Source organism: Crinia signifera, chromosome 1 (assembly GCF_055691185.1).
Source record: "Crinia signifera chromosome 1, ASM5569118v1, whole genome shotgun sequence".
In the NCBI taxonomy this organism is placed as follows: Eukaryota; Metazoa; Chordata; class Amphibia; order Anura; family Myobatrachidae; genus Crinia; species Crinia signifera.
In genome coordinates this window covers 399730303-399746824 of record NC_139217.1, presented here as the reverse complement: position 1 = coordinate 399746824, position 16522 = coordinate 399730303, and the positions used below count along the sequence as shown (strand labels likewise).

The 16522-nt window shown below is 43.9% G+C and overlaps 1 protein-coding gene across 2 annotated transcripts in view; it reads left to right on the top strand.

Annotated features, from left to right (window-relative positions):
- Nucleotides 1-497: 497 nt before the first annotated feature.
- The window catches only part of DCP2 (decapping mRNA 2), a 33209-nt gene continuing 17184 nt past the window's right edge, over nucleotides 498-16522 (top strand). The window contains exons 1-4 of one of the 2 annotated variants that reach the window (XM_083151655.1): nucleotides 498-713; nucleotides 6254-6405; nucleotides 7811-7938; nucleotides 14707-14805. In XM_083151655.1, the coding sequence (XP_083007781.1) occupies nucleotides 661-713; nucleotides 6254-6405; nucleotides 7811-7938; nucleotides 14707-14805 (432 nt within the window). In that variant the 5' untranslated portion in view covers nucleotides 498-660. The remainder of the gene's footprint in view (nucleotides 714-6253; nucleotides 6406-7810; nucleotides 7939-14706; nucleotides 14806-16522) is intronic. The other variant, XM_083151654.1, reaches the window with a different exon arrangement.

Sequence of the window (16522 nt, the reverse complement as noted above, 5' to 3'; positions counted from 1 at the left end):
TAGCACATTGACCTAAAGTCCATGTTGACTTATAGTCCATGTCAACCTGCATCCATAGCACAGAATAAACTTTCACTTAAAGAACTGGGATGACCATCGATGGCTTAATTTTTAAACTATCGATGGTCTCCCTTAACATAGATGGTAACAATCGATCGCCACTCCGGGCCATTGGCAACCATCGATAGGAGACCCACGACCGCCATCCCTATTGTGGTCTCCCTCTTAAACCTCAGGCTCTACTCGCCTATAGGATAGAAATTATTACACGACACACCTCCCTACGGAGCGTCTCCAATCACCTTGCGACTTGTTGCCAAGGGCATCCACAGGATTTCCAGAATTGCGATTGGTTAGAGCGCTACCGCTGCGTCACTGTACAAGTAACTGTCTACTGATCTGATTGGCGGCCAACAGAATTGTCTGGTAGCGTTGGTGGAGCTGATTGGTGGATAGCGCCGTTGGTTGGCGGCGCTACCAGAGGTGATTGGTGGATGCAGCGCTGGATTGCATTGCTGCGGCTGGCGGCGGAGGTGACGCTGCGCGGCTGATGTTATTGTTGTTGTTTCGTTTCCTCCACTGGCTCCTCCCACCCCCGACTCCCGCTGCTTCCCGCAGGCTCCTGGGTCTCGCTGTCTCCGGGATGTTCCTGTGTCCAACATGGAAAACAAGCGAGTGGAGGTTCCCGATGGGGTGTTGGACGATCTGTGCAGGTGGTCACTCTCTACGTTATCGATAGATGCACTTTTATAATCTATTGCTCCGTGGTTAGCCCTGTTCAGTGGCACTACCACTCTCAATATACCCAGGCATCCTGCTGGCACTTGTAGTTCTAAAGTTGAGGATCCATACATATCTGTTGGTGTCAGTGCTGTGATGTGACTTTCACACAATGGTATTCTATATGTCCTGAGCTATATTATATATGTCACTATTATTGTAGCATAATAACAGTAGTGGGTATACCATGCCATTGAAGCCGAGTACAGTATCTGGATGCGTGACAGACAATAGGTCAACACATACTGTATGGCCGACATGTATAAGGTCAATGCAAACAATATATTGCTATGACAATGGTTGACATACGAAAAGGTCAACGTAAGTTTTTCAACATTTTTTTTCCCCCCATGTCTTGTACTTAAGGAAAGAAAGTGTGCTGACCGTATGAGGCACGTGGCTCCGAGCATTGCCCATTGAAGTGGAACATTCATTGTGGGTCCATGTGCTTGGGTGTCAACAAAAAATGGTGAAACATGTCGACCTTTTCATGTGTTGACATATTGCTTGTGTCGAACCTTTGGGGTCAACTAAAGGTGCCCACACACGCACCGATTATCGAATGCGTTTTGTACTTTTTAAGTACAAAACGCATCGTATGTACGATAATCGGTGTGTTTTGGGGGGCGTTGCGATGCGCGTTCCCGGGAGCCCGATATTGGGTGTCCAAAAAAGTACGTGCTGCATGTACTTTTTTGGACTATATCTGTGAGCTTACTACCTATGGGCTTCTTACCGCAGCGCTGTTTGAGGGATCCGTCACGGATCCCTCCCAGCGTGCCCTGCGGCCGGCGCCGGGGTCTGCGCATGCGCAGATGGACTCCCGGGTCACAGACCCGGAAGTCCAGCGCCGGCACCGCATCGCAAGGGACAGCTCTTACCGCAAGAGCTGTCCCTTGCATGAATAACGGCATATGTTATAGCATATGCCGTTACTAATAATGCGGTAGCCGGCGATAATGGGCGCGGATGTTACAACATCCCGCCCTTAGTCCCAAAAATTCTCTGTTTGGACAAAACACATAGAATTGTTGCCAATACTTATGTGTATTCATTGCCTGGTTCTTGAAAATTGATAATTATCAGTCATTTTTCCAGAACTTGCTGAGGTTTTGAACAAAAAATCCATTTTAAGTGCTGCTGGGCGCTCGCCTAGGAGATAGTTGGACCTTTTGTTTACTTCATGGACCTCTTTGTTAGTTGCAGTGAAAATGCATGGCTTTATACTGCAAATGGTGAAGAATGAAAGGCACATGATTATAAACAGACAGGTACATTGCATATGTGTCAGGTGTGCCCTGCTCTCAGTGATTATGGAGGTCATATTTGCCATAAACACCAATGATCTCTGTAGTGACAGTCACATTGTAGTTGACTCAGCTGACTGAACATGAGGTATATCACTTTTGTTTTGTCCTGTTTCCAAAACTTTAGAGAATTTTTCCACTTTAAAAATACATTTAACTAAATACCTTCTATTACCAACACTGCAGTCGCTTCCATATAGAACACTGCTGATGCTACTTGGCTCCTCCCTTCAGTGCACCACTAATTTGAAGACTGGAGGGGGAATTGGTTTGCCTGCTGTAATATATATATAATTTTCTAATTGATCCATTGGGGCTATTCAATTAACCCCTGAAGGTTAATTGAACAGCCGAACACTGACACTTAATGGGGAATTTGGTTATGAAAACACATAGGGCTGGGAACTTATTTTGTGTCTAGCTATATTCACCCGGAAACTAGACTTAAAAAAAAACTGTCATGTAAAAAGTATGATGCAGAAGCAGTCATTTTCTCCACTGCTGTACTGTGCAGACAGCGGTGGAGGCAGGGAGGAGGTGAATGGATGCCTGTGTGTGGCATGCATCCACCTTGCGGACGGGGGAAAGGAGCAGCCCAGCAGCTTACCTTGGCAGTATAGTACAAATATTCCACCAGCTAAGTGGCACTCGGGCAGACTTCTCAAGTGAAAACATGAGGTGTTAAACATCCTTGTATGTGCTTCTTTCGGACATATTCAAATCCAAAATGTTACACATTCTGGAAAAGTTTCCATATCTTTATTACTTCTGTTGTAGTATGTCATCTATGCTCTATTATTATCTTGTTTTATGTTACATGCACCCGAACGTCGCCTTTGGGTGCTCGTAAGGTCCTCTGTATTTTGTAATGGGATTTTATGGATGTGTTTGTTTTATTCACCCTGCTGTTCTGTTTCCCCATGCTGGCTCATTTGGTATTAACTATTTTTATATTCTTTTTTTTTTTTTTTTTGTTATTCCTGATCTCTTCCTTACCTACTTTATGCCTGTATCACTGTTTGGGAGTAAATCTTAAAAATTAAAGTATTGCGTCACTTGCAAAATCTGCCTGAGTGCTATATATATATATATCCATATCCATATCCCACTGCAGGGCCTGGACACAGTTATTATTCCATTGGAGTGCTGCTTCGCTTGGTTTGTTGTACTATATTAATACAGTGCATCCAGAAAGTATTCACAGCGCTTTTTCCACATTTTGTTATGTTACAGCCTTATTCTAAAATTGAATTAATTAATTTTCACCCTCAACATTCTACACAGAAAATCCCATAATGACAATGTGAAAACTGTTTTGTGGAACATTTAGCAAATTTATTACAAATAAAAAAACGAAGAAATCACATGTACATAAGTATTCACAGCCTTTGCCATGAAGCTCAAAATTGAGCTCAGGTGCACCCTGTTTCCACTGATCACCCTTGAGGTGTTCCTACAGCTTATATGTAGTCCACCTGTGGTAAATTCAGTTGATTGGACATGATTTGGAAAGGCACACACCTGTCTATATAAGGTCCCACACTTGACAGTGCATGTCAGAGCACAAACCAAGCATGAAGTCAAAGGAATTATCTGTAGACCTCCAAGACAGAATTGTCTCAAGGCACAAATATGGGGAAAGGTACAGAAAAATACCTGCTGCTTTGAATGTCCCAATTATCACAGTGGCCTCCATCATCCATAAACAGAATGAGGTATATTCAGTGCGGGAGGGGGCAAGTGGCTCACATCAAGCTATACGGCCAGCAGCGCCGTTAGCCCACCGTCAGTATTCAACGCTCCCCCCTTACTCGCCATTTCCACCTCTCCTGCTCCCTGAGGCGAAGTTGAAATGGCGAGTGTGGCACTCAAAAGTGGGCTCCCTGCATTTGCGGCGAACATCGCTGTTCCGGGTACTCCCCGCCACCCTCTGACGGTGGATATTTCCCTGGAACATAGAATTTGGTGAGCAGCCGGCGAGGGGGCTGAACGGCAAGGATGGCTTTTCCTCGCTAAAAAAAAATCCATCCTTGCCATACAAACCCCCCTTGCCGAGGGCATTAAATACCACGCAATAAGTTCAGTACCACCAGGACTCTTCCTAGACCTGGCCGGCCACCTAAACTGAGTGATCGGGGAGAAGAGTCCTACTCATTTGAGGTGACCAAGAACCTGATGGTCACTATGCCAGAGCTACAGCATTCCTCTGTGGAGAGAGGACAACCTTCCAGAAAAACAACCATAGAGGCCTGATTGGTGGATTACTGCAGATATAGTTAAGTACCCAAACTGAAACCTCTCCTTAGTAAAAAAGCACATGGCAGCTGGCCTGGAGGTAACCAAAATGTACCTGAAGGACACTCCGACCATGAAAAACCTAATTCTCTGGTCTGATGAAATATAGATTGACCTCTTTGGTTTAAATGCCAGACGTCATCGTCAGGCCAAAACCATCCATATATTGAAGTATGGTGGTGGCAGCATCATGCTCTGGGTATGTTTTTCAGCAGTCTGGAGAGAGGGAACGATGAATGCCAAAATCTATGGAGACATCCTGGATGAAAATCTACTCCAGAGTGCTCTAGACCTCAGACTGGGGAGACCTTTCAGCAGGACAACGACCCTAAGCATACAGCCAAAGTATCAAAGGAGTGGCTTCAGGAAAACTCTGTGAATGTCTTTGAGTGGCCCAGACTTGAATCTGATTGATCTGGAGAGATCTAGAAATGGACGCTTCCCATCCAACCTGAGGGTATGAATCTTTGAGTCTAGGCCGACATGGAGGAAGGTCGACATGGGTTAGGTCATTAGTTCGACATGGATTAGGTCGAAAGTCAAGACATGGGTTTGTTTGTTTTTTTGTCTCGAATGTTGACATGGACACTGAAATGTATCACTGCGTCCCCTCGCATGGCTCTCTGCGCTCGCCATGCTTCAGGCACACTATTTTATTCTCTCACTATGCCCTAGTGCAGTGGTTCCCAACCTTTTTTCTCTCCCGTACCCCTTGATTAAGCTTTTCATTGATAAGTACCCCCTCCTCTCATTTTGAAATATGGACAGTACTTAGCGGTATGCGGATCCTTATGCATGTCCTTATATTAAGGAGAAGCGGAGGAGTAGTATACAGCAAGGAATCAGGTCCTTCTGTGTCTAGACACTGGTTGTGTATTATCTCCAGGATTCCCGCCAACACCGGTAGTATTAATGCCGCTGCTTCCTCCACCTTTGTCAGTGCTGGGCAGATGACTGCTGATGTCTGAGGGCAGCATGGGAAGCTCCCAGTGGATTGCTGGTCAGGCATATGACACAACATGGTTTGTCTCCATGGCAATGGGTCTTTTTCAGCTATCAAAAGACCTTTTCATCGTCCGCCATTACCAATATCATTTTCAAGTACCCCCAACTGGTCTGCAGAGTACCCCAGGTTGGGAACCACTGCCCTAGTGGATGGTAGAGCATGAAATACCGCCTGTCGGCTCAAAAAAAAAAAAAAAGAAAGTGAAAAACCCCATGTTGACCTTTTGACTGTCGGCCTAATGACCCTGTCTACCCAACCCATGTCGACCTAGACGCATGTCGACCCAATGGTGTCGACCAATGACCGTATCCCCAACCTGATGAGAGTTGCTGCAAAGAGGAATGGGCAAAACTGCCCAAAGATAGGTGTGCCAAGCTTGTGGCATCATATTCAAAAAGATTTGAGGCTGTAATTGCCGCCAAAGGTGCATCAACAAAGTGTTGAGCAAAGGCTGTGAATAATTATATACCTGGGATTTCTTAGTATTATATGTTTAATAAATTTAAAAAAATCTTCAAAAAAAAGCTTTTTTCACATTTGTCATTATAGGTATTGTGCGTAGAAATGTAAGGGGAAAAAAATGAATATATTCCATTTTGGAATAAGGCCGTAACATATCAAAATGTGGAAAAAGTGAAGTGTTGTGAATACTTTCCGGATACACTGTATATACATACAGTATATATTATAAAACAATTGTAGTCCTCTATAAAAAATATTGCAATTAATGTAACTTATCAAAAAGATTTGTATACAGTATTCTATTCAAAAACTTTTTATTTTAACAATATTTTTTTTTTTTTTTTATAAAAATGTATTTCAAACTGTTTATTTCCATGCTGATAACGTGTGCTTGTTTTTGCAGCCGATTTATCTTACACATTCCCAGTGAAGAGAGAGACAATGCAATCAGAGTTTGCTTTCAGATTGAACTGGCCCATTGGTTTTACTTGGACTTCTGTATGCAGAACTTTCCAGGCCTGCCTCAGTGTGGGATAAGAGACTTCGCTAAAGCAGATATCCTTTTTTTTATGTCTAGTAGAAATGTTATTCTTATCTTAGATTGCTATCTGACTGGTTGCACCTCAATGGATATATTTCTACGTCTTTGAGCCTAAATGCTTAATTTAAATATAGTTTAGATTTTTGCTCACTGATTTTTTTTGAGCTAAATAAATGTTTTTATGCTGTTGTTAAAAATAAAATAAGTAATCTGAAGCAAATCTAGCCATTCCACCTTGTCGGATGGTGGGACTTTTGCTAATTTAGCAGCAGCATAGAAAACAATGATATCTGCAACAGACTGCCCCCCCAATTTACATTAGAAGATGCTGCTGGAAGAAGCCCTACAGATTGGACCTGCTGCAGGTTCAATCTGTGGGACGGACCCATCAGCGGCACATGGGAGTGCTTTTTAGCACCCATGATGTGTTGGTCTGCTGGCACACACACCTATGTGAAGGGGAGGGCAGAGTGAAGACCTCCAATACACACATAGCTATGTGTGCTAACTAGTGCTTTCTTAAGCACATGCAGGCGATCTATCTAGATCTTGACTACATGTGCTAAAGGTCTGGAAGGGTGGTAGTGACATGTGGGACCGCGCATTGCCAATGCTATTTGGCATACACACAAGGCGATGTGTGCTTAATTTCTTAGTGATCTAGACCAGGGGTCTTCAAACTATTTTGCTCTGTGACCCCATCAGACAATAAAAATAATGACAGGACCCCAGCGAGTTACTGCAGAAGGTCATCACATCACATATGTAGATAGTAGACCGGACATACATGGCAGCATTGTGGAGGCACAAAATGATGGGAGGAGTCTAAAACAGACAATTCTTGAATCACTGACTGAGAAAAGTCATCAGCCTGTTGGTCAGCAACATGGATTAGCGACCCCATGCTGAGAACGTCAGGACCCACTTTAGGGCCAGGTCCCACAATTTGAGAACCACTAATCTAGACAGATCGCTTAGAAAACAAGGAAAATCACCACGTGTGTATGCCCCCTCATTGTTAACCAATCTTCTCCAATGTATTCTTTACATATATGCCCTTATACACAGTACATAATATAATGTAATTTTTTCAGTCACTTTTCCCCTTATTTTAGTGTTGCCCTAAGTTTTAGATGAAATGGGCCCATGCGTCGCTATTGCCTGGCGAGTAAGATCCAACATGCTGGATAAATCTAGTTAGATCGCCTGGCAGGGCAGGGTTCTCACCGGAGAACACTGGCCCTAACAGATCGCTCAGCTGGCACAGCGCCCAGATCGCTCAACAAAATCTCCCCGTGTGTAGGCCTCCTTAGAGACCATTTTAATCCACAGGTCGCTTATCTGCAATGTAAAACAGAAAATAATTTGATTTTTTTTTTTCAGTGGAACTACTATATTTCTCCTTTACAATAGTGGCACTTTTTCAGCATTGCCCATTTTTACTTCCCAATGGTGAAGATGTACAAAGGGTTTTGGATGAATGGAAGGAATACAAGATGGGAGTACCCACCTATGGTGCCATTATTCTCGATGAGACACTTGAAAATGTAAGTAGTTTCTACAATGTTACAAAAATGACAGTTGATGTGAGTTGTATAATGGATTTCTGAAACTACTGCACTCACTTGTTGCTGATATTTTGCTAATCTGCTGTTTAGCAAATACAGTAAATTACAGAAAACACTTATATGTTCTGGAGTACAGGCACAATGGTAGCATTGCCTGCTGCTGTAGACAGAATTCCGTGGTTGTGCAGCAGAATTACTGCAGGTCCAGGGAGCAGTTAGTGTTGTGAATGCTGGCTGCAGTTCTGAAGATTCCCCAACAACCAATACTTACCTTACTGGCAAGACAAGAGTAGAAAGATGCTGCTTTCACACCACAAAACCTGCTTAGACCCAGTATTTAAAACGTTTCTTAAAATGGGTCAGCGCAAGTTAAAAACCCCTTTCACACTGCACGTAAATACCGGGTCTCAAGCAGGTTTGTGGTGTGAAAGCAGCTGGAGAACAGGACTCGCAGTAGCTATGAGACAGGCTGCAGGTATAACCACGGTCAGGCTGAGAGGAGCGCGATAGAATACAGCAGACAGGAAGCAGCATCCCTGGCATGGCTACTGGAAGGTGGCAATACCTGCACTCTGCCCTGCACTCTATAGATCCCTGCTCCGTACATATGTAATGAGCGGTCCCCGCTCATTATATATGCACTGAGCTGGGTCCCCGCTCATTAAATATGCACAGAGCTTGACCAATAGTGCTCACTGCTGCCTGGGTACCGTTTCAGACCCGTTCAAATTGTGAAACAAAACGGGTCTGAAACGGGTAGGACCCTGGTTTTTTTTTTACTGTTTTAAAATACCGGTTATTTTAAAATGGTAAATTCACTGTGGACCTTTCAGACCGCACATATTACTGTTTTGAAATGGTAAAAAAACAGCAAAATACTCTGTAATAAGTGCGGTTGAAAGGGGCATTAATTAGTGCTGGTCAAGTGGTCATTTTGTGGTGCAGAGGTCCCTCCTTGGTCAAGTGGATTTTGACCATATTTTGGCTGCATTACAGCTGTGGTTTCTTTCTACTAAGATTTAAGCGAACAAGCTAGTAGTTTCTACAAAGTACTACAGATTTTGGTAAAAGTCAGCTTACAGCTGTTTCCTTTCAGTTCCGCTGCCTCTTAACTTTCCTTCAGACTGATTTTCAGACAGGCGGTTTTATATTTTGGTTACCTTAAGGTGTCGTTTTCTGCTCTTTTTGAATGGTACAAAAGTGTCTGGCTTCTTTTTGAGAAGTGTTTTTTTGGTACTTGTGAGTTATCCGGGCGTCCGATTTTTAAATCGGGTCGGATCGGGACATCGCATCGCATCGCATGCGACCATCGGATGCGATGCGGTGACCCGATTTTTCCATAGGAATCAATGTTAAAATGGATTTTTCCATAGGAATCAATGTTAAAATGGACTGAGTCCATTTTAACATGGAATTCAATGGGAAAAAGGGGTCCTTTTCATACCCCTACTATCCAAGTGGGCATGGAGTTGGATATAAACCTGTGGCGAGCGTAGCGAGCCACCGAGCCCGAAGCGTGGCGAGCCCCGCGAGGGGACACGGAATACCGTCCCCTCGCGGGGCTCGCTTCGCTCGCCACGCTTCGGGCTCGGTGGCTCGCTACGCTCGCCACAGGTTTATATCCAACTCCATGCCCACTTGGATAGTAGGGGTATGAAAAGGACCCCTTTTTCCCATTGAATTCCATGTTAAAATGGACTCAGTCCATTTTAACATTGATTCCTATGAAAAAATCGGGTCATCGCATCCGATGGTCGCATGCGATGCGATGCGATGCGATATCGCATCGCATCTGATTGTATGCCTTAACTAAGGCATACAATCAAAAAATCGGACGCCCAGATAACTCACAAGTACCGTTTTTTTTTTTCAAGGTGTTCCTAGGGATTCAGTATTAAATCCCGGCGGTCGGGATCCCGGCGTTTAGAATCCCGACGCTGGAATCCCGACCGCCGAAATCCCGACAAGGGGGGGACGTGGATCGCCCCCCCCATCTTGCGGGCCCGGTGCCTCGCTACTCTCGGCACACTAATTTATTCTCCCTCCGGGGGTGTCGTGGACACCCCCGGGAGGGAGAAAGTGTCGGGATTTCAGCGCTTGGGATTCTGAACGCCGGGATCCGGACCGCCGGGATTTACACTGCATCCCGTTCCTAGGTTTCCACAGCCTTTTATTCCACTACTACTCCTTTTGGATCTCAAATTGGTCTTGCAAATGTATCAGTTTCCTTTATTTGATTTTCTAGAGTCTGCTGACCTTAAATACTTATCTTGAAAGACAGCTTTATTGCTCGCTCTGGCCTTGCATAGGCCAAGGCCGTCTCAGCTAAAACCTCTGTTGTGTTTTTCACCTTATCTCATCTTTTATGAGGGCAGGGCAGAGCTTAGTACTCCTAAGTTTTGTTTTTTTCTACCTATTTTGGTTCAAGTTTGCCTCAAGATTCACTGTTATTGCGGTATAGAGAGAGTTAGATTTGTGTGAGTTATTTGGTTTCTGTGCAGGGTAAATACTGGCTGCATTATTTTTATGCTGCAATTTAGATTTCAGTTTTACTACACTCCACCCAAATGTAACTCTCTCTGCACATGTTACATCTGCCCCACCTGCAGTGCACATGGTTTTGCCCATTTTTGAGAACACATTTGTACTGTGATCAGATCTGAATAAGGGCCATAGTGTATTTCATATTAGTAACCCCTTGGAATTACATGATACTTCAACAAGCATTAATGTCTGTAAATTGTACAAGCAACATAAAAAATTATGTAATTTGCACGTGTACAATAAAGTATCTGTGCAAGGCCATATCTTACGGTATTTTTTTGTCTATCTGTGTCAAGGAATGTGTAACATGTTGTATTTAGCAGGAACATTCCTGTTTATGGTTAGATGGATGTTTGGTCAGTGTTAAGGTGCCCACACACGCACTGATCCCGGCGGTGCGATGCTATGAGATGGGGTGCGCGCTCCCGCGGCACCTCATCGCACAGTACAAAAAGTATGTGCTGCATATACTTTTTGTACTAGCTTTTTATCGCATAGCATCGCATCGCATGCACAAGGCATACGATGCGATGCTATGTGTGCTAGTTAAGCCCAGAACGCACGCCGGGATCGATGCGTCTGTGGGCACCTTTAGGGCTATCCTTTCATGCTACAGATACAAAAATACCACCTGTTGTAGTTTACAAATTAGTTGCTTTAATATCATGTCATTGTCATATGACCTATAGCCCTATAGCAACTAAACTGGGCTGTGGTGTAGCTCACATACCATGTCTAGTTTGACATGCATAAGCCCGACATAGCCTAATGCTGTGCACACACGGCAGCGATAGGGGCTGAAATCGCTGGGAATATGGTCGCTGAGCGACCATATTGCCAGTGATTGGAGTGTGCACCAGCGATAAATCAGGGGCTGAAAACGGGAGCGCGCACCCAGCAGTGTTTAAATTTTCATCTGCGACCATCTCTGGTCGCAGATGAAAACGGGACACGGGGCAATATGATTGCTGAGCAATATATTGCTAGCAATATATTGCCAGCGATCATATTGCCCCGTGTGTACGCACCTTATAGGTGGATAGCAGGTCGACTTTTTTTTTTTTTCTTTCACTTTTTTGGTCTCGATTTCAATACCTGAGCACATGGACCCCCATTTAGTGTACTGCGTACCCTCACATCGCTCTCCAAGCTTCAGGCAAGGTGACTCGCCCCCTACTGCTATGCCAGGCACACTTTAAAGCTCTCTTTATTTATATCTGTATGTAGTTCTCTTTATTGGATGGTAAAGTATGAAAAGTCCAAATTTAAAAAAAAGTGAGTAATTCATGCCAACCTTTTTCATCACTACGTCGATCTGCGTGTGTCAGCATTTTGTCAGTGTCAACCTTTTGTTGTTGTCATAGACATTGTCTTTACTGTTGGTCTAAGCAGAATGTATGCAAACTCCACTTGCAGATACATCTTTGCTAAATACCGATTAATTATGTAAGGTTATTGCTTGTATGTTTGTGCTGTAATTGTGCCAAATTAGCCAGTCATTTTAGTGGGATTCAGTATTGAATCCCGGCGGTCGGGATCCCGTCGTTCAGAATCCCGACAGCCGAAATGCCGACAAGGGGGGGACGTGGATCGCCCCCCCCTTGCGGGCTCGCTGCGCTCACCACGCAGCGGGCCCGCTGCGCTCGCCACGCAGCGGGCCCGGTGCCTCGCTACGCTCGGCACACTAATTTATTCTCCCTCCAGGGGTGTCGTGGACACCCCAGGAGGGAGAATGTGTCGGCATTTCGGCGGTCGGGATTCTGAACGCCGGGATCCCGACCGCCGGGATCGTAACTGCATCCCATTTTAGTGTAAGGTATGAGGCAGATAGTGGAAATTGTCTCTCACGATGTCTGGATCTGGGGATAGGGGTAATCCTCAATCTGCCAATTCCAAAAAATAAGATTGGGATAATTTAAGTCAGGGTTTTTAATATTCTGTATTTTGCTGATTCCCTGATGGATTCATCGATGTCTGCCAATTGGCGTTCTTGATCGGCATCAGCAGAACTAGGAATTGTGGCCGCAGATCATGAAAGTGAGACTGATACTGACCATGTTGTTGGTGTGCCTATGGGTTCTTGTAGTTAGTAAATAGTCCCCATGTGTGAAGGCCTAACTTACATAAGCAAATAATAACTGGCTAAATACATATTTTTATACAGTGTAATATGAAAATAAATTAATCTAAAAATCTGTTATTAAAGTGGTTCCCAAGCTTGGTCCTCAGTGTACCATAACACTCCAGGTTTTCCACAGTTGATTTAATTAGTGTCTCAGGCAATTTGTTTAAGCCACACGTGCTTATCCGGGTGTGGTATGGGACTTCGACAGTCGGGATCCCGACAGTCATTATCCCGACGTCGGGATCCCGACTGGCCGGAGTCAGACAGCATGGCGAGCGCAAAAAAGCCCCTTGCGGGCTCGCTGCGCTCGCCACGCTGCGGGCATGGTTGCTCGCTACGCGAGCCACCTATTCTATTCTCCCTCTATGGGGGTCGTGGACCCCCACAAGGGAAAATAGCGGGTGTCCGTCGGGTACCCGGCTGTCGGCATTTTGACAGTTGGGATCCCGACGTCGGGTAAATGACTGTCGGGATCCCGACTGTCGGGAACCCGTCCGGCACCCGCTTATCCATGGATAGCCTTAAACCCTGTTCTGTTTACCATGACCACACCAGACTGGGCTTTCCCTGACATTTGATGTGATCAGTCATAAACGCTCACTGGGTGGCTCTGGCCATCTCAAAGGTGCCTCTCTGCCACTCCACTGCCTGTTCCCTCCCCCAGTGCCCGTCATGAAGCTGGTCAGGTAGCCTGGAGGCACCCCCCACCCCAACAGACTTTAGCAGTAAAGGCCCATACACACTAGAAGATTATCTTTCCAATCTGGTTGGTTGGAAGGAAAATCTGGATTTTTTTTGGGAGCAAATGACAATTGACCTTTTGCTCCTAAACATGGAAAACAGACAAAAACTGGTGCTACAGACAAATTGGTTAAATCTGTTTATGCAGGTGACTTCTTTTGTCCGTTTTCCAGCGTTTGGGAGCAAACGGTTGATTGTAATTTGTTTCCAAAAATTTCTAGATTTTCATTCCAACCAGCCAGATTGGAAAGATAATCTTCTAGTGTGTATGGGCCTTTAGTTTGCGAAGGCTGTGATGTACCAATAATCAGTGCCACTATATCTAAGCCATCAATGTCAAATGTATTCAATATTTATAAAAAAGATGTTTATAATTTGTATATGTGAAAATAAGAAACTGTTAAATATGATTTGAATACAGGTACATATTCTTAACCCAATTCAATCATAACCTTGTCATTTTTTTGAAAAAAGTGGATACAGTGCTTATAAGACCTACGGCCTGATTCAGGATGAGTTTAGCAAAATTACAACTCCAGGGTGCAGAGTTCCGCTCTGCAATGTGTCTGTAAAAATGTGCCTAGCTGGCCATGTTTGGGGGTCAAAGCGGCTGCGTGTGATGTCACACAGCCGCTGCGTCCCTCCCCCCGAACGATCCGGACAGGACTGCGGTGTCCCCCCCCCCCTCCCCTCATTAAGCTGCGGTCACGTATGTGCAGTTTCCCGAATAAAGATCTGCAATTTTTGGGAAACTGGCTTGTTTAATTAGCCTCCTAGTTTGGCACCACTGTTTTATACAAATTCCTAAGTCTGGTCTGTATATCAAGACTGTTCTAGAATCTCCACTACAGAGAGCGATGCCCCAGGCAGGGAAGTGGAACTTCATGGTTATTGAAAGGTGTGTGATGCTAGAATAAACAGTAGACGCTTATTTTTCATTTTTTTTTTTTTTTTAAGCATGGTCAAGAAGAATACAATAAAAGTATAATTTTTTTTTTTTATACATAATCTAATTTAAAAGTATCTAAAAAAAAATGGACAAGTTCAAGTACACATTGTTTTATACTCTTTATCTATATTGGATTTCAGTATAGATAAACAGTATAAAGCAATAAAAAATAAATAAAGGTAAGTGCCTGGATCCACACCTTAAAACAGTTTCTATCCCAAACTAAGGACTATATCAGCAAAAGGAATGATACGGTTGTAGATCATGATCTAGCAAGTGACATTGGGGGGGGGGGGGGGGGGGTGTAATTTCCATACACTTGCATTATTTATTTTATTTTTATTATTGTTTTATTCACAAAACCGATCACTGTGCAATTGTTTTGCAGGTGCTGCTTGTCCAAGGCTATTTAGCAAAGTCTGGCTGGGGATTTCCTAAGGGAAAAGTGAACAAAGAGGAAGCTCCACATGATTGTGCTGCAAGAGAGGTGAGCTATTAAGTACCAAGGACATGTTTTCATTTATGGTCTATGTGGGGAATTCAGAGATGGATGCAGTACACACAGCAGCTGCGCTTGAGAGGAAATTTACTAAGATGGGAGTTCTATTGAAAATGAGATGTTGCTTATAGCAACGATCCGATTCTACTTATTTAGTACCTCCTAGAAGGTAATGGGTAGAATCTGATTGGTTGCTATGGGCAACATCTCATCTTCAATAGAACTCCAATCTTAGTAAATGTACCTGTAACTCTCTCTGCACATTTGCCACACCTGCAGTGCAACATGGATTTGTCCATTAATGAAAAAAATGTGCTTTACGATTCAGCGGGGTAATCAGCTGGTGCTGATTTCTTACCTAGGGTCCTGCAAAGTTTTCTAAAACTTAATTACTCTAGAGCAGGGCTGGGCAAACCAGTCCTCAAAATCTACCAACGGTCCACATTTTCCAAATCACCTAGCTGGTGCACAGCTGTAGTCATTACTAACGGTCACATTCAAACAAGCTGCATTCATTCCTACTATAGATCAACAGGTTGCCTGAAAAACATGAACTGTTGGTAGATCTTGAGGACAGGTTTGGCCACCCCTGCTCTAGAGGCTTAAAAGTTTAGGAGCCAGACCATTGTCCACTAAGCAGAATACATAAAAACTTGTGTAGTTTCCCACATATGCCCCTTTACTACCTATCAAACATAACCATATGTTCATGACTGGCCCAAATTCACAGTTTGAGACACAGCAGCTCCCCCAATTCGTAGTACACCTCACAGCACCTCCCCTAATTCATAGTACGGCGTACAGCAGGACCGTCAATGCATAGGATAACCTAACATAGGATAACATCACATCACTCCGCATCGCCCCCAAATTAGTACAGTACTCTATTCCCTAATTAGTGGTACGCCACACAGCATCTCCCCTTATTTATAGTAGGCCTCACCGCAGCTCCCCTAATTCTTAGTGCGCCACACAGCTGTTCCCTTAATTAAATGTCCTCCTTACCCTAACAACATTTCTTTATACTTCCCTCCTAATCCATTTCATACACTAGATAGTTATGGTGTATTATCAGGTTATAAAATAAATCTCTCGAAACAGGAGCACTAGCTCTAAATTTAGCGCCCCTCCCCTCCCCCCAGTTTTGGACTGCCTACATCATAACTATAACTGTGCTTGGTATTCTTCGAAACTTAAATGTTTAGGGGGTTTATAACCGACCACTATGAAACTCTGTATAAGGCTAACTTTGTTCCCCTACTTAAGGCTATTAAGCTTGCATGCCATCATTATATTGCTTTCTTTACCTTTTCCAGACTCTCCCAGTACAGGTCCCAAAATCTTCCCTGGTATAACTACATAAATGGTTTACGCAATTTGTGCGGAAGCTTAAACCACCTTGTATTCGCTTTGCCAACCCTTTGACGTCCCACCTCCAACTGCAGAATTGGATTCCCTGATGTTACTCTTTATTACTATGCTTACCCATTTAAGTCCTATGATAATGTGGTTTGCGTCCTCTCAAGTTTGTGTATTTGGTTTTGGAGGAAGCCAACTTCTGTAATATTTGATCAATGTCACCTATCATAGAATGGCCTCCCATTGATAGACCTGTAATTGTGCCCATGCATCCCATTGTCACCTTTACCTGCCCAATTTGGGATTATTGCAAAAATCACTTTGATATTACCTCCTACCCCATTAC